This window comes from Microcaecilia unicolor, chromosome 4 (assembly GCF_901765095.1).
Source record: "Microcaecilia unicolor chromosome 4, aMicUni1.1, whole genome shotgun sequence".
Taxonomy (NCBI): Eukaryota; Metazoa; Chordata; class Amphibia; order Gymnophiona; family Siphonopidae; genus Microcaecilia; species Microcaecilia unicolor.
This window is the reverse complement of record NC_044034.1, coordinates 371350222-371373793: the sequence shown is the minus strand read 5'-3', so window position 1 is coordinate 371373793 and position 23572 is coordinate 371350222. Positions and strand designations below refer to the sequence as shown.

Sequence of the window (23572 nt, the reverse complement as noted above, 5' to 3'; positions counted from 1 at the left end):
CAGAGAGACTAAGTTGTGCCTAGGGAAAGCTGCATTCCCCCGCCTCCACCGCAGTCCCTGGTCTCACCTGCCTGCCCTCGGCTCCGTCCGCCACCAGGCCCCTTGCATTAAGATCGGCAGATTGCCTCCCTCGCGGAAACCAGAAGTTACATCAGACGAGGGCAGGACACAGGGAGGGCCCAAACCCTAAAAACCCACACTTTCAAAGAAAAGCACCATTAAGTTTCAGACCCTGCAACAGCATGGAAAATTTGGCTTTAAAATCCAGTCACTGTCTAAGATGAATTTCTAAAAATCACTTTGAAGCTATTTTTCTTCCGGTCAGACACTATTTGTATTTTGGTCTCTTTCAACAAATGTAGAATGTTTTTTTCAGAGCTCTAGAGAATCCACAAACGTGGAGAACTCAACGAAATCCCACGGATAGTCACAATATAACAAAACAGTGGGTAAAAAACCAGGAGTTCCAGAGTGAAGATGAACCAAACTTTATTAATCAGTATATTGACTTGACACAACGTTGTGTTTCGGCCAAAGGGCCTACATCAGGAGTCTAAATACTTGAGAACGATAATGATGATCCAGAATTAGCAATGTTGTAAAATACAGTCTGTATTGTAGTGGTCTTAAAAAAGACCTTTGTTCTGAAGCGTGAGCCAGATCTCTCGCATGAGCGTCTGGGCTGTGCAGTCTAAGAAACAGCTGATAGTGAATCGTTCTCAAGTATTTAGACTCCTGATGTAGGCCCTTTGGCCGAAACACAACATTGTATCGAGTCAATATACTGATTAATAAAGTTTCGTTCATCTTCACTCTGGAACTCCTGGTTTTTTACCCACTATTTTGTTATATTTTTCAGAGCTCTGCAGGCTGATGGGGACGGGTGCCATGAATCAGTCTGACAGAGCCCAGAAACAAAAGAGTCACTTGGGATGAAAGGACACAAGAGTGGAGGTTCCGGCTTATTTCAAAGTCAGTTAGTTGGCTCTCCTGGGCCAAATATTTCACTGGAAATGAGCTGCTTGGTATCCAGAACAGTGGCATAGCTACGTGGGGCCACGGAGGCCTGGGCCCCCCAAATTTCCTCTGGGCCCCTGGTTTTGCTGGCAGGGGTCCCCAACCCCCGCCATCTGAAGCCTTGTCCAGCGTAATTTAACTAAAAGGAGAGTGCCGGACGTGAGGGGAAGACAGAGCAGGGCAGGCAACGCAGCAGTGCCGGAGACTGGTGCTGGACAAGGCTTCAGCTGACGGGGGTTGGGGACCCCCGCCAGCTAAGGTATTTGCTGTGGCAGTGGGTGTGAGCGGCAGGGCGGCAGACCAAAATGTGCCCCCCCCCACCTCGGGCTCTGTCCCCCTCCCACTGCAATGTCAGGCTGCCCCACCCTGTACACGTCATAAGACTGGAGAAATCTGGTCTCTGCAGGATTCTACGTTTCACTGCTTTCCCATCAAAACCATTTCTTCACGGGTGTCACACAGCTGAATCCACATAAATCTCAAAATACACCACGCAGGAAGACAAGCTTCTATGAGTAGAGAAGCCACCGATTAAAGATGAATTCTGTGTACTGTGCTCTCTGTGGATTCATTTGTGTGCCAGAGCCAGTGGTGGGAGGCAGGGATAGTGCTGGGCAGACTTACACGGTCTGTGCCGGGGCTGGTGGTTGGGAGGCGGGCCTAGTGCTGGGCAGACTTATACGGTCTGTGCCAGAGCCGGTGGTGGGAGGCGGGACTGGTAGTTGGGAGGCGGGGATAGTGCTGGGCAGACTTATACGGTCTGTAGCAGAGCTGGTGGTGGGAGGCGGGACTGGTAGTTGGAAGGCGGGGATAGTGCTGGGCAGACTTATACGGTCTGTGCCAGAGCTGGTGGTGGGAGGCGGGACTGGTAGTTGGGAGGCGGGGATAGTGCTGGGCAGACTTATACGGTCTGTAGCAGAGCTGGTGGTGGGAGGCGGGACTGGTAGTTGGAAGGCGGGGATAGTGCTGGGCAGACTTATAGGGTCTGTGCCAGAGCTGGTGGTTTGAGGCAGGGATAGTGCTGGGCAGGCTTATACGGTCTGTGCCAGAGCTGGTGGTTGGGAGGCGGGGTTGGTGGTTGGGAGGTGGGGTTGGTGGTTGGGAGGCGGGGATAGTGCTGGGCAGACTTATAGGGTCTGTGCCAGAGCTGGTGGTTGGGAGGCGGGGATAGTGCTGGGCAGACTTATAGGGTCTGTGCACCGAAGAGGGCAGTACAAATAAAAAAGTAGCACATATGAATTTATCTTCTTGGGCAGACTGGATGGACCGTGCAGGTCTTTTTCTGCAGTCATCTACTATGTTTACTATTTAAACAAATAACGACTGAAGATCTTTTCTTTACACAAGTATGCCTGAAGCAGGTCCTAGAATTAATTTACACTGCATACGGGTTATCATGATTTACAGCGTAATGAAACTCAAGATTTTAGGGGCCACCACTGAGAAGGTTTGTGTGGGGTATCATGATAAAATGAGAAGAACGGTTCAAAGAAAACTTAGGGGGGCAACTGAGAGGGTAAAAACTGTACAACAGGCATGGACGCTGTTCAAAAATACCATCCTGGAGGCCCAGGCCATACATATTCCGCGAATTAGAAAAGAAAGACGGAACTCCAAAAGACAGCCGGCCTGGTTGAAAAGTGAGGTGAAGGAAGCTATTAGGGCTAAAAGAAACGCCTTCAGAAAATGGAAGAAGGAACCGTCTGAAAATAACAAGAAGCAGCATAAGGAGTGTCAAAGCAAATGCAAGGTGCAGTTAAAGAAGGCCAAGAGGGATTACGAAAAAAAGATAGCATTAGAGGCAAAAAAACATAGTAAAAATATTTTCAGGATATTAAAAGCAGGAAAGTGGCAAAAGAATCGGTTGGGCCGCTGGATGACCAAGGGGTAAAATCCACAATTCCAGGAATAACATGTATAGAATGTTTGTACGTTTGGGAAGCTCACCAGGTGCCCTTGGCCTGGATTGGCCGCTGTCGTGGACAGGATGCTGGGCTCGATGGACCCTTGGTCTTTTCCCAGTGTGGCATTACTTATGTACTTATCAGTGCCTCTCCCTCAAACCCATATCCACCACATGAAAATGCTCCCATGGTGCATTACCAAACAGAAACTGAACTGGATCGCTTTCCTGTGCAGTCTAGAAACCATCCTTGCACAACACCATGGAACATTAATGGCCTAGGTAACATGCTGTATCTAGCAAACAGAGGCACATGGAGCAGCCAGCACAGACCGCAGACAGAATTTAAATGACCCTGTAACAGCACCACTGACCCTTTGCTGTTCGGTATAAATTTAGACTGAAAAAATAAAATGTCACTGACAAAACTGGGTTACTCAAAGCATTCATATTAATTCTGAAACAGATAATCGATGTTAATTGGTGACTGCTGTAAGAACAGACTGTCCAAACCTGCTCAAATATTAAGCCTGAGGTCAAGAGAAGCAGAGCTGCACCAGAATGAATTAGATTACACGAGGACAGTGGGCCACACGAAGACAGCTGCGCAGGATCGCTCTGTCCGGAGCACACAGCTCCTTCCTACTACTACTACTACTATTTAGCATTTCTATAGCGCTACAAAGCATACACAGCGCTGCACAAACATAGAAAAAAGACAGTCCCTGCTCAAAGAGCTTACAATCTAATAGACAAAAAAAATAAATAAAGTAAGCAAATCAAATCAATTAATGTGAACGGGAAGGAAGAGAGGAGGGTAGGTGGAGGCGAGTGGTTACAAGTGGTTACGAGTCAAAAGCAATGTTAAAGAGGTGGGCTTTCAGTCTAGATTTAAAGGTGGCCAGGATGGGGCAAGACGTAGGGGCTCAGGAAGTTGCTGCTGCTCTCCGAGACCCCTGAGGTTTCACAGCAGTAGCCTGGTACTTTCCGGAAGGGTCAGACAAACCGCTATCTGAAGGTACCGGGCAGAGCAAAGAATAGTGGTCTCCACCCTATTTCTAAATACGTCTGTCCAAGAGGCCAGAGCTTGCTGCTCACCCACAAGAGCTTGAGACAGAGTAGCAGTGAGGGGCATAATCGAACTGGGCGCTCATCTTTAAGGGCAGGGCATCCCATATTATCAAAACAAGATGGGCGTCCATCTTTCATTTCGATAATACGGTCGGGGATGGCCAAATCTCAACATTTAGGTCGACCATCTTGACATTTAGGTCAACCTTAGAGAAGGGCGGTTTTCGCTGATAATGGAAACCGAGGACGCCCATCTCAAAAACGACCAAATCCAAGCCATTTGGTTGTGGGAGGAACCAGCATTCGTAGTGTACTGGTCCCCTCTTACATGCCAGGACACCAACTGAGCACCCTAGGGGGGCACTGCAGTGGACTTCACAAATTGCTCCCAGGTGTATAGCTCCCTTACCTTGGATGCTGAGCCCCCCAAAACCTCCCCCAAACCCATTACCCACAACTCTACAACACTACCATAGCCCTTAAAGGGTAATTGGGGGCACCTAGATGTGGGTACAGGGGGTTTCGGAGGGATCCCATTTACCACCACAAGTGTAACAGGTAGGGGGGGATGGGCCTGGGTCCGCCTGCCTGAAGTGCACTGCAGTACCCACTAAAAACTGCTCCAGGGACCTGCATACTGCTGTCATGGAGCTGGGTATGACATTTGAGGCTGGCATAGAGGCTGGAAAAAATGATTTTTAATTTGGTTTTTTTTGGGTGGGAGGGGGTTGGTGACCACTGGGGGAGTAAGGGGAGGTGATCCCCGATTCCCTCCGGTGATCATCTGGTCAGTTCGGGCACCTTTTCGAGGCTTGGTCGTGAACAAAAAGGGACCAAGTAAAGTCGGCCAAATGCTCATCAGGGCCGCCTTTCCTTTTTCCATTATCGGCCGAGGACGCCCATCTCTTAACCACGCCCCTGTCCCGCCTTTGGTACACTGCCGACACGCCCCCTTGAACTTTGGTCGTCCTTGCGATGGAAAGCAGTTGAGGACGCCCAAAATTGGCTTTCCATTATGCCGATTTGGGTGCCCTTAGGAGAAGGACGCCCATCTCCCGATTTGTGTCGGAAGATGGGCGCCCTTCTCCTTCGAAAATAAGCAGGACAATCTCCCAAGCAAGCTGTGAGCTCAAAATGATTTCCAGTACAAAAATGCTATACACAGCTGTCACGTCTTCAAAGCTGGAACTAGGTTTGTGAGCCCTTGGACCACTGCCGAGAAGCGGCAGTGGCAGGCAAAACCACCCCACACTGGAGACTAGGCAGAACAGGATTGGAACCCCGGACTGGAGTAGCAGCAGAGGCAAAAAAGCAGGAATAAGCAGAGCAGGCACACTTAAACTTCACCTGCACTTGGCTGCTTTTCACCAGGAGTTGAGCCCCTGACTGCAGGTGGCCGGCAGGACTTACTGGGCAAGGCAGGACTGGATACCCCACTAGACTGAACCAGGACTGAGGGTCAGAGGGGAAAGGAACATACAGGAGCAGCAGGGCAAGGAAGGGAAAGCTAACGGGCAGGACTGAAAGCTGCAAGCAGCCACTAAAACAGGGAACAAAACACTGATAACAAGACACAGAACTGAAAGCTGCAGAGCAGCCACAAAGACACAAACAGACGAAGACTAAACACAAAACCATAACCCAGAGACAGGACTAGCAAACAAACAACAACCTAATCTAACTACCCACTGACTAACTAAAACAGACGAGAATCTCAGGCAAGAATCAATACAATAAAACCAGACTAGGCAGACGTGCACACAGCACACCGACAAACCTCAGGGCCTTAGGCGATGCAAAGGCAAAGCAGAAAGATTTCAGAATGGCTAATAAGCCCAACAGCAGCTGAGGCTCACTGCAGCAATCACCAGGCAACTACGGGAGCTGTGCAGGTTCAAACAAAAAGAGCAAGTCTGGCAATCTGGAAGATCCGGACCAGACTCAGCTGAAATCTGGAACGGGAAACAGCACACAGACAATCCAATGCAGCCAGCAGGCCTGGCCACCAGGGGGCGAGATGACTGAGAGCCTGAAACCAGGGCACGACCGTGACAACAGCCCACTTCACGATAAACCGCATGTTTGTTACTTCTGTTGGAAATGTTTTAAGCGCCTTCAGGAGGCTGATTTTCGATCTTCTTCCTTTTGTTGGTTTTAAGCATTTTGTTGAAAAAAAAACAGTCTTTTTGTCTTAGAAACACAGAAAAAATGTAGGCAGATAGAAGACTCTGGAGCTCATTTTCAAACGAGAAAAACGTCCAAAAAGCAGCATAAATCTGTATTTGGACATTTTTCTCACAAAGACGTCCAAACTGGTATTTTCAAAACCAATTTTTAGACTTCTTTCTATGAAGTCCATCAGAAGTGAATTCAAATCACAAGGGGGCGTGTCAGGGGCATGTTAAGGACCGGACCTGGGTGTTCCTAACACTTGTTCAGGCATAGTGGAAAAAACCCCAAACCGTCCAGAACTAAAACTAAGACGTTTTCAGCTAGACCTGGTTTTTTTTAATGAATAAGGCACAAAAGGGTGACCACTGGAGGGAATCAGGGGTGACCCCCAATACTGCTCCCCCCACAAATCATACAAATATGATTTAGCAGCCTCTGTGACAGCCTCAGATGTTAGAGCAGGTCCCTGGAGTAGGGTAGTGGTCAGTGCAGTGCATCATGGAGTGGGGGACTCTGGTCCCTATCTCCCTCTACGTGTCACATTTGTAGTGCAAACTGTGAGCCCTCCAAAACTCACCAGAAACCCACTGAACCCACATATAGGTGCCCCTTCACCTATAAGGGCTACTGTGCACAGCTATGGGCAGTGGGTTTTGGGTGGGTTTTGGGGGGCTCAGCAGACAAGATAGAGGAGCAACGGTGAGATGTGTACCTGGGAGCATGTTTTTGAAGTCCACTAGGGTGCCCCATTTATCTCCTGGGATGTCTGGGAGACCAGTCTACTAAAAATGCTGGCCCCTCCTACATCCCAATGGCTTGATTTTCTACGTTTTTCACTTGGAAGTTTTTTTTTTTTTTGACAATGGACCAAAAAACAAAATGTCCAAAGCACAAAACCTTATTAGAAACAGTATTTTTGAAAACAAAAGATAGAAGTTTTTCTTTTTGGAAAATGACCTTCTTTCTTATTCAAATTTTGGACATTTTTTTTGCAAAACGTCTACAGTTGGACTTCGATATCATATCGACAATGCCCTTCCACATGGCCTACCGAGTCTCCCCATCCATCCCATATCTAATCTCCAGCTTTGTTTGTAACACAATGCCAAGCTCCCCAGAGATAACCAACAGTTTTCCTCCATGCTTTTCAAGGTCTTGGAAGACCCTAATGCTCAAAGCGCTGGATTCATTACGTAAGTACATATGCATTGCCATACTGGGACAAACCGAAGGTCCATCAAGCCCAGTATCCTGTTTCTAACAGTGGCCAATCCAGGTCACAAGTACCTGGCAAGATCCCAGAACAGTACAATACATTTCACGCTGCTTATCCTAGAAATAAGCAGTGGGTTTTCCCAAGTCCATCTTAATAATGGCTTATGGACTTTTCCTTTAGGAAGCCCCGCTAAGCTAACCGCCGTTACCACATTCTCTGGCAACGAATTCCGGAGTTTAAATACACGTTGAGTGAAGAAAAGCTTTCTCCGATTCCTATTAAAATTTACTACTTTGTAGCTTGCCCCCCCACCCCCCCCCCCCTCGAAGTCCTAGTATTTTTGGAAAGAGTAAACAAGTGATTCACGTCTACCCGTTCCACACCACTCATTATTTTATAGATCTCTATCATATATAGACCGCGCAACTTAAAAACTACTTATGAACTAACTAACTTTCGCAAATCCCAGAAGACCCACTTCTTTAATAAGGCATACCAATAAGATCAGCAACTATAACAGTAATATATCGCCACCTACACCTATTATCAGCATTGTTTTAGCTTATATCTGCTTGTTTAAATTTCGACTACGCTACTCTTTATGTAACACTCACTGTTATCTCCCAATCTACTATCTACCAGTAACGATACATTGTACTACTACTACTACTTAGCATTTCTATAGCGCTACCAGGGTTACGCAGCGCTGTACAAGTTTAAACATGGGGAAGGACAGTCCCTGCTCAAGAGAGCTTACAATCTAAAGGCGCCACATTGAGCCTGCAAAGAGGTGGGAAAATGTGGGATACAAAGGCAATAAATAAATAAATCTCCCCTCAGCCGCCTTTTCTCCAAGCTGAAGAGCCCTAGCCGCTTTAGCCTTTCCTCATAGGGAAGTCGTCCCATCCCCTTTATCATTTTTGTCGCCCTTTTCTGCACCTTTCTCCAAGCAAGTCTCCCCAGTTATGAAGAAGTAATTCTTATGTCTTTTAATTCTGCCTCCCCGAGATATTATGAACCCTGGTCTGACCGCAGGCAGAAGAGTTTGTGTTCAGTAGAGTAGTGTGAAAGGTTTCTAGGTCTTGCTGCTGGTGTCTCTTGTGTATTTATGTAAGGTGACTCACATAGCAGGCAGACAATTTAATTAAAGCCTATTTTGGGGGAGAAAACACTGTTTTACTGCAGGCGGAGTCGAACTTCTTGGGGATTCCAGTTCGGCCACTTTTTGCACATTTCTATTTCTGCATTTGGTTAGGCGACATCCCTACTCTGCATATATATTCAGCGACCTGATCATGGCAGAATAGATATAGTAATTGGGAAGCAAAACCACTGCTGGGCAGACTTCTATGGTCTACGCACTGATCGTGACAGAATAGATATGGATGGGCCTGAGTGTAAATTTTGAGGGGCTTCGACGTTAGCTTCAGAACTTTTAGTACAAGAACAGTGCTGGGCAGACTGCTACGGTCTGTGCCCTGAGAATGGCAAGGACAAATCAAACTCAGGTATAAAGTATCACATACCATTTATCTTGTTGGGCACACTGAATGGACCGTACAGGTCTTTATCTGCCATCATTTACTATGTTACTATGTTACTCTTTGGGGTTCTACATGGAATGTTGCTACTAATTGGGATTCCAGAATCTTGTAACTCTTTAGGATTCCAGAATCTTCAGAACTTAGTACAAGAACAGTGCTGAGCAGACTTCAATGGTCTACGCCCTGATCGTGACGGAATATATAGGGATGGGCTGGAGTGTAAACTTTAAGGGGCTTCGACGTTAGCTTCAGAACTTAGTACAAGAACAGTGCTGGGCAGACTTCTACAGTCTGTGCCCTGAGAATGGCAAGGATAAATCAAACTCAGGTATACATATAAAGTATCTTGTTGGGCAGACTGGATGGACCGTTCAGGTCTTTATCTGCTGTCATTTACTATGTTACTCTGCATATGTGAGCAAGTTCAGGTGTGTTTTTGGAGAACGTAGTTTCTGACTCATTCTCTTTTCTCACAAAGAAGTGCCTTCTGAGGATGGTGGTAATATTTGCCGTGGCTGGTTGCAGGGAGCGTGGCTGTTGTGCTGTGGGGCCCTCAGTGGTCACCCTGCTCCTTAAGGATGGTCCTGCCTGTGAGCACTGGCATCTTTTTCATAGGAAAAAAACCGCACTGCAGGTAAATGCCTTAGTGAAAATGTTCCCAGGAGGGGTTCTCACTTCATAAAAACACCTTGCCCATATGTGCATAAATTAAACATGGAAATTTGTGCATGTCATCGAGCAGCTGTAAATGGAAGCGCTTAGCTTCCCTGGGGTAATTTTCAAAGCAAAATATATGACAGTTTAACTTTGAAAATCCAGCACAGAAACGTGTGTATAGGTTCTACTTTTACCCACGGCTATAATAATATTAGGACCACAATGTAGCATTATAAAAGATACTGAAAGGAAAGCCCCCCCCCCCCCTGCAATGGACCAGTCCCTTCCCTAAGCACATCCACACAGGAAGTCTCTCTGCCGCTCGAGTACGCGCATTGACACTGGATGCTAATTAGAAATGAGCATGCCACACAATAGAGAAATGTGATTGGCCGGGGGCCTGTCCCCACATTGTCTCAGCACAAGGGAGGTGGGTGTGCAATACTTACAAACTGGAAGCAGCTCCTGACGCTGGGCTCGATGTTACTGCCCCCGAAGGAGGCCACCTCCCCCAGCTGCCTTGGGATCTGGATGGAGTCATGCAGCAGAAGGCCCACCCTGCGCTGGTCACAAAATCCTGTCACGCTTGCCACCTGCTTGAAGAGATCTGTGGGGAAAGGAGAGAAAATGGTTAGCTGGGAGGAAGGTTCACCTGCACGTGACAGATAAGCACAGTATTCCCCCTAAAACAGAGGTGTCGGTTTCATAAGCCATTTATCCAAGTGCTGGCCTTTACCCAGCTAAAAGTCTGTGCATCGTTCCCCAAGGCACATGCTTCCAGCCACATTAGGATGTAGCTTTCTCCAAGGCTGCACATTCATTGCATTTTCAAAATCTATGCGCAGTACTGTCTACGGGAAAAAGTATTTGCAGAAAAGCCAGCTGTGAGTGTCTGCAGACAGGTTTCAAAGGGAAAGTCTGCGCCTAGTTTCATTTCAGAAAATAGAGCAGGGTCTGTATGTGAAAGTACCTGTGGACTTGGCAGCAATGCGGACGGTTTGCAAATTATCCCCAACGTGCTAAAGCCCCCAGAATCACAAAATCAGGGCACAGAGTTTGCTCAGAGCTGAATATCAATGTAAAGTGTATTGTACTTTATAAAAATAAACAGGGCTTAGTCTGTAGGCAAAAAAGAAAGTGGAACTGTAGAGTTGGGGGGGGGGGTGAGCTGGGGACAGGGAGTCAGCAGGACAGGGGCATGAATAACAAAAGAGGAGCTAGATTAGGGAATAGAGTGACTGTACTCTGCTCTGCCCTAACCTCACCCCCCTTCTCCCTGCAGACTGCCTGGAATGCTGGAGCAGAGCACCCCTGCAACGCTGAGGGAGATGTGGGCTACCATCAAGATGCATTATTTTACTGTTAACCCCAGTTGTTAGTAACTAGGTCTCATTGAATAAAATGGGACCTGTGCTAAAATAGCACAAGTTACTGGTAAGTTAACAAGTCTTAACAGTAACCAACGTTGATAACTTCCCTCCTTAGTGTGAAGAGGTTCTGTCTCTGATAAGCAGAGCTGATATTGTGATGCCTCATCCTACAAATAAGAGCCAACCTCATCAGTGATGTCACAATGGCTCGATTGTCCTATACTTGGCTCACTTCTGATATTCTGATGTCATGTCTCATTCCACCAATGAGGTTCCACCAACCTCATCAGTGATGTCACAATGGCTTGATTGTCCTATAAGCTCACTTCTGATATTCTGATGTCATAATGTCTCATTCCACCAATGAGCCAACCTCATCAGTGATGTCACAATGGCTTGATTGTCCTATACTTGGCTCTTTTATTACATATAGCAGTGATTTCCATTTCTAAAAACATTTCTTTTTTCTTTAATTAAGGGGGCTGTTATCAACTTGGGCCACCTTTAAGACGTGATTATTGTTAACCCTAGTTATTAGTAACTAGGTCTCACTGCATAAAATGGGGCCTGTTCTAAAGTAGCACAAATCATTAGTAAAATAACATAGTCTGAAAAGAAGTGGGGGAACTGTGTTCTAGATTGTTGCACCAGAAATTAAACCCAAAAAGTAAAATAAGTAATTTTCCAACATTTGTTATGGGTTTGGATAATTAAAATGTGTTGTTATCATTGGTTCTTGGGCAGAGGAAAAGGGATTTTAATGATAGTGAAGGAAAGGAGAAACTGGGGGTTATTGTTGGAGGGGAGAGGGAAGGAATGGGAGGAAGATGCCCCTATTTCACTTGCCTTTACCACCTGACGCACCTCCTCTCTCACAGCCAGCTCTTTTCTGCAACATCCCTCCTCCTCCCCATTTCTCAGCCACTCCCTCCCCACTTCCAAGCGAGGACGTGCTACAAAACACTCACTTTCTACAAGCTAATCCCCCCCAACCCCGCTCACACTCTCTCACCAGATTCCCCTCTCCACTCTGTCAGAAAATCCCTCACTCTCACCTTTCCCTAACTCCAACCAATTCACAAGCTTTTCACCCTCTAACTGTTGACCTCCCAATACCAGTTTGGGCTGGGAGAGAATATAATGAATGGGCTGCTTTGAATCACATGGGACGGGCCCTGGAGGTTTAGGTAGGAGAAGAGGAGGATGTATCTCAAAGCACTGCTACTCACTCTTCCCCCCCGCCTACCAGTGGAGAAATGGAATGATCGGGGAGGGGTTGGGGTGGGGAGGGGAAGTGATATTTTACACCCCCTGAGCACAGCTGCTCTCCTGCCAGCCTCTTCCATCCAGTCTAGGTGCTATTTCCAGATGTGCCTCCAGATGCCACAACCACAGAATCGTGGGAGACCAGCCCTGGGCCTCAAGAGCTGTGTACATCTAGTAATGCTATAAAGAAAGGAGTAATGCAGAGTACAGTCAGCAGATACTTTGCTTATGGAGTATGGGTGGGGGGGGGGGGGGGTGGTAAGCTAACACCTATGATACTTATATACAGCATTTTTCCATGGGGTCAAAATTTAAAGCTTGGCTGGTAAAATTACTTGTCTGGTGCTAACTGGTGATATTCTGCAGCAGTTAACTGGTTAGTGTCACTGAATATCACTACAGACCATTAAACTCAAAGACGGCTATTTTGTGGGTGGTCCAGGAGGAGGAGTTGGTCGTTATGCAGTTAAGTGTCGATATTCAGAATTTAACCACCTAAGTTTAAATCAGTCTACATAAAAGTCAGTCCTATCTTTATGTGCTGACCAGGGGTGTAGCCAGACATCGGCAGGAGGGGGGGTCCAGAGCCCGAGGTTAGGGGGCACATTTTAGCCCCCCCGCCATTGCCGACTCCCCCCCCCCCGTCGCCGCCAACACCACCACCAACTTTGACCCCCCCCCCGCCAATGACCCTCTCGACCCCCCTCCTGCCGCCAACCCTCCCCCGCCGCCACCTACCTTTGCTGGTGGGGGACCCCAACTCCCCCCCAGTCGAGGTCCTCTTCTTCCGGCACAAGGCTTCGTTCTGTATAACATGCAGGACGTCAGATTCACAGAAACAGAACAAAGCCTTGCGCCGGAAGAAGAGGACCTCGACTGGCGGGGGTTGGAGTTCCCCGCCAGCAAAGGTAGGCGACAGTGATGGCAGGGGAGGGTTGGCGGCGGGAGGGGGAGTCGAGAGGGTCATCGGCAGGGGGCCGAGGGCCAAATCTACGGGGGCCCAGGCCCCCGTGGCCCCACGTAGCTACGCCACTGGTGCTGAATATTGCACTTAATCACATAACAGATAGCTGGACATCGCCTGACATTGAGCGTCTGAGAATAATGCCAGCAGTGTGGGAGCCTATGTTGCTTTGATGAAAAAGGCAAACACATGGGAGCTGACATTCATACTGCGGGATTTAGCCAGGCCTGCCTCCCGCGGTTGGCGTGAGCCCGGATAGTCCACGTCGGGCCATTTCTCGTGACCCGACATTGAATATCTGGTTTATTTAACCGGCCAAGCTAATCTTCAGTGCTGGCAGGCTACGTTTTAACCGGCCAAAGATGAGCACTCGTTGGATAGCCGGTTATATCGCGCGATATAACTGACTATCCGTGAATTTTCAGAGGATTTCCAGCTGAAAACTCACAGATAGCCGGTTACAGGGCATTTAACCGGCCAGATTGTGCCAATGCCCCTTGAACGTTCCTGTACTCTGAGGCGGACCTTTACTGCCTGTTTCCACGGATACACACATATTTTACAAGACCCTGTATCTCGCACCTCTGTCACACAAGGGAACACCAAGGCATACACCATGAAAAGGTCTGCCCTAGGCTTGGGAAACGCAAATCTTGATGCACATATACCCCAGGGAAATTGTATAAAGCATCATAAAACATTATAGAATTACCTTTCAGCTATCCAGACCAGTTTACCCAGCTAAATTGCATTTTACCTGCATAAATGGCTTTGAAACCTTCCCCCCCTCCCACCCACCCCGTGTGCTTTATGCCAATTAAACAATGAAGATGGATAAAGCGTTCCCTATTTCTCATTCCCACCTTACGCCACCCACAGGGCTCTGTATTGTGTGGTGCTGCACAGAGAAGCCCCCGTCCTGTTTCCCTCTGAGCCCCCCCCCCTCCCGAACACACAAGGAAAGTGGCGTACATCTGTACTTATCCTCCAGATGTGCTTTACACAGCGAGATGATACCGGTTTTGAAAGAGAGAACCCGGATCCTTCCTGTTCGACCCCTGCCATCGATACAGAGAAAAAGAAACTACATATTATGTGACTGAAAATCAGCTGCAACGTCAGGCCTGTTAATAGTAAACCAGTGTTATTACAACGCACAGCCTTCTCCCCTGAAAGTCAGTCTTGCCCTGCACTTTATTACGGCTGTCAAATCCTGCAACCGTGTCTCTTGATAACCAGCAGCTTTGCTGGCTTCCGCTCCTGACCCCCTGCTACCCTCACGTAGAGAGGCTGAATATTAAACGGAAAAGTGAGGCAGCACAGGCTAAGGGCTGCTCACTGCACTCCACTGACAAAGCTTCCTGGCTGGGAGTACTGCAGAGCGGAAGCCTCAATTGCTGCTTGCTAGAACTTGTGTTGGACTATGATAAAGACTCTTCTGGTGTTATTAGTGGGGAACGGAGAGAGACCTCCAGTGCTCTGCCTGGAATAGACTTCCTGAGCCGCTACGTCAAGCTCCATCTCTGGCCGTCTTCAAATCTAGGCTAAAAGCCCACCTTTTTGATGCTGCTTTTATCTCCTAACCCTTGTTCAGTTGTTCAGAACCCTTATTTTATCATCCTCACTTTAATATTCCCTTATCTCTTGTTTGTCCTGTTTGTCTGTCCTAATTAGATTGTAAAGCTCTGTCGACCAGGGACTGTCTCTTCATGGTTGTGTACAGCGCTGCGTACGTCTAGTAGCGCTATGGAAATGATTAGTAGTAGTAGTCATCGGGATTCCGGAATCTTGCTACTCTTTGGGATTCCAGAATCTTGCTACACTTTGGGATTCTGAATGGAATCTTGCTACTCTTTGTCCTTATCCCTTATTTGTCCTGTTTGTCTGTCCTAATTAGATTGTAAGCTCTGTCGAGCAGGGACTGTCTCTTCATGTTCAAGTGTACAGTGCTGTGTACGTCTAGTAGCGCTTTAGAAATGATAAGTAGTAGTAGTAGTCTTTTGGATTCCAAAATCTTGCTACTCTTTGGGATTCTGAATGGAATCTTGCTACTCTTTGGGATTCTGCACGGAATCTTTCTACTTTTTGGGATTCCGGAATCTTGCTACTCTTTGTCCTTATCTCTTGTTTGTCCTGTTTGTCTGTCCTAATTAGATTGTAAGCTCTGTCGAGCAGGGACTGTCTCTTCATGTTCAAGTGTACAGTGCTGTGTACGTCTAGTAGTGCTATAGAAATGATAAGTAGTAGTCTTTGGGATTCTGGAATCTTGCTACTCTTTAGGATTCTGAATGGAATCTTGCTACTCTTTGTCCTTTTCCTTTATTTGTCCTGTTTGTCTGTTCTGGTTAGATTGTAAGCTCTGTGGAGCAGGGACTGTCTCTTCATGTTCAAGTGTACAGTGCTGTGTACATCTAGTAGTGCTATAGAAATGATAAGTAGTAGTCTTTGGGATTCCAGAATCTTGCTACTCTTTAGGATTCTGAATGGAATCTTGCTACTCTTTGTCCTTTTCCTTTATTTGTCCTGTTTGTCTGTTCTGGTTAGATTGTAAGCTCTGTGGAGCAGGGACTGTCTCTTCATGTTCAAGTGTACAGCGCTGCGTACGTCTAGTAGCGTTATAGAAATGATAAGCAGTAGTAGTAGTAGTTGTCTTTGGGATTCCAGAATCTTGCTACTCTTTGTCCTTATCCCTTATTTGTCCTGTTTGTCTGCCCTAATTAGATTGTCAGCTCTGTCGACCAGGGACTGTCTCTTCATGGTTGTGTACAGCGCTGCGTAAGTCTAGTAGCGCTATAGAAATGATAAGTGGTAGTAGTAGTACTACTCTAGCCATACTCAACAACTACTTAGTAGGGCTGTACCGAATGTTCGTATTCAATTCAGCCCCAAATACATTATTTGGATTTGGCCGAATAGTGATTTAAATTCAAATACGAATAATCTGGGGCTCTGGTGTGCTAAATCCTACTGAAATATACACTTGATCTCCGATTTCACGTTGCTTCTTTTATTATTTGGTATGTTACAGCTCAATGCTTGTTATTCGCATTCAGCTGAATAATATTTTTCATTATTCGTGTTCGACCGAGTAGTAAAATATGCTATTCAGGAGAGCACTAGTCCATAGTTTCTGTTTCGTTTCCCTCAGTCCAGCACTTGTTACCCCAAGAGCCTAATGGTTATTACAGCGGGCTTTGAGCCTGGCAACCTGGGTTTCGATTCCCCACTGCAGCTCCTTGTGACCTTGGGCAAGTCACTTAACCCTCCATTGCTCCAGGGGAAGATATGATAGAGGTCTATAAAATAATGAGTAGAGTTGAACGGGTAGATGTGAAGCGTCTGTTCAGGCTTTCCAAAAATACTAGGACTAGTGGGCATGCAATGAATCTACGAAGTAGTACATTTAAAATGAATTTGAGAAACCTTTTCTTCACTCAATGTGTAATTAAACTCTGGAATTTGTTGCCAGAGTATGTGGTAAAAGCAGTTAGCTTAGTGGGGTTTAAAAAAGGGTTGGATGGCTTCCTAAAGGAAAAGTTCATAGACCATTATTAAGATGGGGTAGCATAAAATGTTTTGTACTGTTTTGGGATCTTGCCATGTACTTGTGACCTGGATTGGCCACTCTTGGAAACAGGATGCTGGCCTCGATGAACCTTCAGTCTGTCCCAGTATGGCAACACTTATGTACTTATGTAACATTTCATCTGCGGAAGCGCTTCAGATTTACTGCTTAACTCAGTGTCTTTTGCAGAAAAGACACCTGAGGCACACTTACCCAAGCTGAAACACGGTCTCGTGTCGGGTTCTTTTTGTTTCTTTAATAAACCATCACTTACATCCTGTGCTTTGGAAGACTCATCTTTTCACCTTACTGGTTGTCTGTGTCTACGGACTTTGTACGGTTCCTGCCTGTTCCTCCACGTTGGCGGTTCTTTCTTTTGCTCCTCCCACGTCCACACTTCCTTTACAGTTAGACGTTATAGAATTTTGCATGTTAAGGTTACAGAATGCTAAGCGCAGTTATGAGCGTAATTGCAAATGAGTGCCAATTAACTCCAATTATCACCAATAATTGATTGTTAGTGCCAATTAGCGGCTAATCTGTCAATTCAGTTCTGTGCAGTAAGTGTACGTATTCTACAACCCGTGCGTACAATGTTCCACGCTAAGTGTAAAATTGTGCAGGCAAGATTATAGAATGAGAGGGTTGAAGGTTACCTCAAGGAAGTGACAAGAGATGTCATGACGTTAAAAAGTTGAAGCCGTCTCCCCCCCCCCCGTCCCTCCCCCCACAGCGGCCATATTGTGCAACTCCAAACATTCACAGACGCTATTGAAAACAGCAAACGTGTGGGGTTTATAACTGCGTACGTGTATATATATATATTTTTTAATTTAACAGCTTTCCTTCTTTATTTGTAAGCTTCCCATATGTAACTCAAGGTTTTTTTTTTTTTAACCTTGGGGGGGGGGGGGGGGCTTTGGCTCACACTCCAGATGTGAAAAAAAAAACCTTGGGTTACATATCAGAAGCTTTCAAATAACAAAAACAAAATCCACACACATAGGCAGTCATGGAGTGGCGGAGTGGCCTAGTGGTTAGGGTGGTGGACTTTGGTCCTGAGGAACTGAGTTTGATTCCCACTTCAGGCACAGGCAGCTCCTTGTGACTCTGGGCAAGTCACTTAACCCTCCATTGCCCCATGTAAGCCGCATTGAGCCTGCCATGAGTGGGAAAGCGCAGGGTACAAATGTAACAAAAATAAAATAGATACTATTGGAGATTCTACATGGAATGTTGCTACTATTGGAGATTCTACATGGAATGTTGCTACTTTTGGAGATTCTACATGGAATGTTGCTACTATTGGAGATTCTACATGGAATGTTGCTATTCCACTAGCAACATTCCATGTAGAAGGCTGCGCAGGCTTCTGTTTCTGTGAGTCTGACGTCCTGCAGGTACTTGCAGGACGTCAGACTCGCAGAAGCCTGCGCGGCCACATTGGTGATCTGCAAGGGCCGACTTCTACATGGAGAATCTCAAATAGTAGCAACAGTGGAGGAGTGGCCTAGTGGTTAGGGTGGTGGACTTTGGTCCTGAGGAACTGAGTTTGATTCCCACTTCAGGCACAGGCAGCTCCTTGTGACTCTGGGCAAGTCACTTAACCCTCCATTGCCCCATGTAAGCCGCATTGAGCCTGCCATGAGTGGGAAAGCGCAGGGTACAAATGTAACAAAAATAAAATAGATACTATTGGAGATTCTACATGGAATGTTGCTACTATTGGAGATTCTACATGGAATGTTGCTATTATTGGAGATGCTACATGGAATGTTGCTACTATTGGACATTCTACATGGAATATTGCTACTATTGGACATTCTACATGGAATGTTGCTACTATTGGAGATTCTACATGGAATGTTGCTACTATTGGAGATTCTACATGGAATGTTGCTATTCCACTAGCAACATTCCATGTAGAAGGCTGCGCAGCCTGCGCGGCCACATTGCTGATCTGCAAGGGCCGACTTCTACATGGAATGTTGCTAGTGGAATAGCAACATTCCATGTAGAATCTCAAATAGTAGCAACAGTGGAGGAGTGGCCTAGCGGTTAGGGTAGTGGACTTTGGTCCTGGGGAACTGAGGAACTCAGGCACAGGCAGCTCCTTGTGACTCTGGGCAAGTCACTTAACCCTCCATTGCCCCATGTAAGCTGTATTGAGCCTGCCATGAGTGGGAAAGCGCGGGGTACAAATGTAATAAAAAAAAAAAAACTCACAAGTCTGCTACTGCTTTGAATATCGGCTGTGAATGTTTGGGGGTCACGCAATTTGGCGGCAAGCTCCAGACTAGATCGGTTTGTGCCGTTTGCTCTCATAAAACCTCCTTGGTTCACCTAGATGCTGCTTGCAAGCAGTAGGGAACGTACATTCACTACTGTGCATTAAAACCAATGCACATCAACAAAACCACAGCATAGTAGGTGACGGCAGATAAAGACCTGAACAGTCCATTCAGGCTGTCCAACCATCACACTCATGATCAATTCATGATTAAACCAACAATGAACGTGACAGTAAAACCTATATTGTTATTTAAAATGATTATGGACCTTCAGAAGCGAGGACAGTCAGCAAATCACATGGCGTGACCTTGAGAACCGCCAAGCCCTCGTGGGTCCACAATGATTGAATGAGCTCTTAAGGGTCCTTCAATATTAAATCCCACTTATGCAACAGAACTATCTGAATACATTGTTTTAAAAACAACCACTTCTTTCTTGATTGCTCAGTCAAACTCATGCTGGCAACAATGTTGCATTCTACTCACTGCACATTTTTCACTGCAAGGGGTTTTTGTTTATGAAGCACTATTTGTGTATTTAAAATAATGTACTGCATACAAAAATGATTTATGTCAATTAACGGGCGTTACAATGCTACAGTGAGCATTAAGAAACTTCTATTAAACCAACTATGTGAAACAAACAGGAAAAAAAACACCCAAAACACTGGAAAAAAATGACAATGAATTGAATGATTTTGCCTGAGCACAGTCCTAGGATATAGTAGCGGGGGTAAAGGGTCAAAGGGTCATGGATTTGGACGTCCACACATAGCAGGACAGAACACAAGCCATCGTGGGCTCAGACCAAAGGTCCATCAATCCCATGATGCTGCTTTTGACAGTGGTCAGTCCAGGACACTAGCAGCAGTGCCGTAGCGAGGGTGGCTGACACCCGGGGCGGGTCACCGTTGCACCCCCCCCCCCCGAGTGTAGCACGGCACACCCCCCCTTGACGCGCGCCCCCCCCCCCCGGAGCGCTTACCACTACCATAGAAAATGGGGCAGGCGGGCGGGAGGGCCATTCCGCCCGGAGTGCACGTCGCTGGGAGTTGCGTCGGCTCGGCTGGTTCCATGCTCTCTCTGCCCTGGAACAGGAAGTAACCTGTTCCGGGGCAGAGGGAGCAGTGAACCAGCAGAGCCGACACCCCCTCAGCGGCGTGCACCCGGGGCAGACCGCCCCACCCCCCCCTTCCTACGCCACAGACTAGCAAGCATATCTCTTTCTTGCAGTCCCCTCCCAGGGATGAGCAGTACCTTTCTGAGGTCCATTGGGCTAATGACTATTTATGGGCTTCCCCTCTGGAAATCTGTCCAAACCTCATTTAAAGTCAGCCACAATTCTCTGGCAACAAAGTGCACAGCTCGAGTGTTTGCAGAGTGAAAAACATACTTGTCCAGTTTGTTTTAAATCTGCTACTTGTTAGTTTCATGGAGTGTCCCCTAGTCCTGGTACCGTTTGACAGCACGAATAGGCATTTTATATTTAACCATTCCACCCAGTTCCTGATTTTATAAACCTCTATCATATCTCCATACGTGTCATAGTCATTGAGAAGCTACTCGAGACATGTGAATGCAAAGCAGGTACATACATGTCACAGACACTGAAAAGCCAGTTGTACATGAGTGTGTAGCAGGTACATATGTGTCGTAGGCATTGAGAAGCCAGTTGAGATACATGTGTGTCTGCATAGCAGGTACATACAAGTCAGACACGGAGAAGCCAGTTGAAGCACAGGTGTGTGCGAAGCAGGTACATATGTGTCGTAGACATTAAGAAGCCAGGTGAGGCATGTGTATGCATGGTGGGTATACATGTGTTGTATACAATGAAAAGCTATTGGAGACGTGCATGAATGGAAGGTACATATGTGTTGTAGACAATGAGAAGCCAATCAAGGAATGTACATGCATAGTGGGTACATACATTTCATAGACATTGAGAAGCCAGTTGAGGCACATGTATGTGCATAGCAGGTACATACGTGTTGTAGACATTGAGAAGCCAGTTGAGGAACATGTGTGTGCATAGGAAGGTACATACATGTCGTAGACATTGAGAAGCCAGTTGAGGCATATGTGTGTGCATAGCAGGTACATACATGTCGCAGACATTGAGAAGCCAGTTGAGGCACATGTGTATGCATAGCAGGTACATACATGTCGCAGACATTGAGAAGCCAGTTGAGGCACATGTGTATGCATAGCAGGTACATACGTGTTGTAGACATTGAGAAGCCAGTTGAGGAACATGTGTGTGTATAGCAGGTACATACATGTCGTAGACATTGAGAAGCCAGTTGAGGCACATGTATGTGCATAGCAGGTACATACGTGTTGTAGACATTGAGAAGCCAGTTGAGGAACATGTGTGTGCATAGGAAGGTACATACATGTCGTAGACATTGAGAAGCCAGTTGAGGCATATGTGTGTGCATAGCAGGTACATACATGTCGCAGACATTGAGAAGCCAGTTGAGGCACATGTGTATGCATAGCAGGTACATACGTGTTGTAGACATTGAGAAGCCAGTTGAGGAACATGTGTGTGTATAGCAGGTACATACATGTCGTAGACATTGAGAAGCCAGTTGAGGCACATGTATGTGCATAGCAGGTACATACGTGTTGTAGACATTGAGAAGCCAGTTGAGGAACATGTGTGTGCATAGGAAGGTACATATGTGTCGCAGACATTGAGAAGCCAGTTGAGGAACATGTGTGTGCATAGGAAGGTACATACATGTCGTAGACATTGAGAAGCCAGTTGAGGCATATGTGTGTGCATAGCAGGTACATACATGTCGCAGACATTGAGAAGCCAGTTGAGGCACATGTGTATGCATAGCAGGTACATACGTGTTGTAGACATTGAGAAGCCAGTTGAGGCACATGTGTATGCATAGCAGGTACATACGTGTTGTAGACATTGAGAAGCCAGTTGAGGAACATGTGTGTGTATAGCAGGTACATACATGTCGTAGACATTGAGAAGCCAGTTGAGGCACATGTGTGTGTATAGCAGGTACATACATGTCATAGACATTGAGAAGCCAGTTGAGGAACATGTGTCTGTATAGCAGGTACATACGTGTCGTAGACATTGAGAAGCCAGTTGAGGCACATGTGTGTGTATAGCAGGTACATACATGTCATAGACATTGAGAAGCCAGTTGAGGAACATGTGTGTGTATAGCAGGTACATACGTGTCGTAGACATTGAGAAGCCAGTTGAGGCACATGTGTGTGTATAGCAGGTACATACGTGTCGTAGACATTGAGAAGCCAGTTGAGGAACATGTGTGTGTATAGCAGGTACATACGTGTCGTAGACATTGAGAAGCCAGTTGAGGCACATGTGTGTGTATAGCAGGTACATACGTGTCGTAGACATTGAGAAGCCAGTTGAGGCACATGTCCACACAGAGTGGAACATTGACCAAATTGTTGTGCTCTTGCTCTAGCCGGTCATAGACAGTGGTCAGGCAGTTAATGATCTGCAGGATGTCCATCATCTGGTCATTCTGCTTGAGGTTGTGCTGGTCCAAGGCATCGCAGGCTGCAGACAGACTGAGCAAATCCACTGCAAAGGAAGAGAGATGAGAAACTTTATCACTGAACCAGAAGGGCAAGGAATCCAATCATAAACCTCCACAACATCCCTTGACAACCCCAAAGCAAAAAACTACTACTACTACTATTTAACATTTCTAAAGCGCTACCAGGGTTAGGCAGCGCTGTACAAAAAACAAAGAAGGACAGTCCCTGCTCAAAGGAGCTTACAATCTAAAGGACAAAAGGACAAGGAGCGCAGACAATCAAAAATTGGAACAGTCTAGATTTCTTGGGTAGAGGTACAATGGTTAGGTGCCAAAGGCGACATTGAAGAGGTGGGCTTTGAGTAGGGATTTGAAGATGGATAGGGAGGGGGCTTGGCATATGGGCTCGGGGAGTTTATTCCAGGCATAGGGTGAGGCGAGGCAGCAAGGACGGAGCCTGGAGTTGGCGGTGGTGGAGAAGGGTACTGAGAGGAGGGATTTGTCCTGTGAGCGGAGGTTACGGGTAGGAGCGTAAGGGGAGATGAGGGTAGAGAGGTAATGAGGGGCTGCAGTTTGAGTGCATTTGTAGGTTAGTAGGAGAAGCTTGAATTGTATGTGGTACCTGATCGGAAGCCAGTGAAGTGACTTGAGGAGAGGGGTGATATGAGCATATCGGTTTTGGCTAAAACTCTGGATTAGATTTAAGTATTGCTCAAAAGAAAGTGCAACCCCCTCCCTCCCTCCAAGGAGCAAGTCTGCAACCTCTGAGGGGTATTTCACAGGGGGAAAACACTCATGCAAAAAGCACTGCGGAACATCTGTCCAGCACTTTAACTCTCCCAGAACTTTGTACAGATGTTTTGTTTTTGCTTTCAGAATGGGAGGAGGAAAAGGGCAGCTGGACTGTGTACTGACCCTCACAACATGGTCATGTCACATGCAACAAGAAATGTGGTCTCTGAAACTGAAGATTTAAACTACCAGTCTAGGTGAC

The 23572-nt window shown here is 46.6% G+C and overlaps 1 protein-coding gene across 5 annotated transcripts in view; it reads right to left on the bottom strand.

The window, feature by feature from the left end:
* Positions 1 to 23572, bottom strand: part of DMD (dystrophin) — a 2615032-nt gene that overhangs the window by 90598 nt on the left and 2500862 nt on the right. For all 5 annotated transcript variants that reach the window (XM_030202363.1, XM_030202359.1, XM_030202360.1 and 2 more), the window contains 3 exons: positions 22421 to 22622; positions 14153 to 14238; positions 10030 to 10187 (listed from right to left, as the gene is read on the bottom strand). In XM_030202363.1, the coding sequence (XP_030058223.1) occupies positions 10030 to 10187; positions 14153 to 14238; positions 22421 to 22622 (446 nt within the window). The remainder of the gene's footprint in view (positions 1 to 10029; positions 10188 to 14152; positions 14239 to 22420; positions 22623 to 23572) is intronic.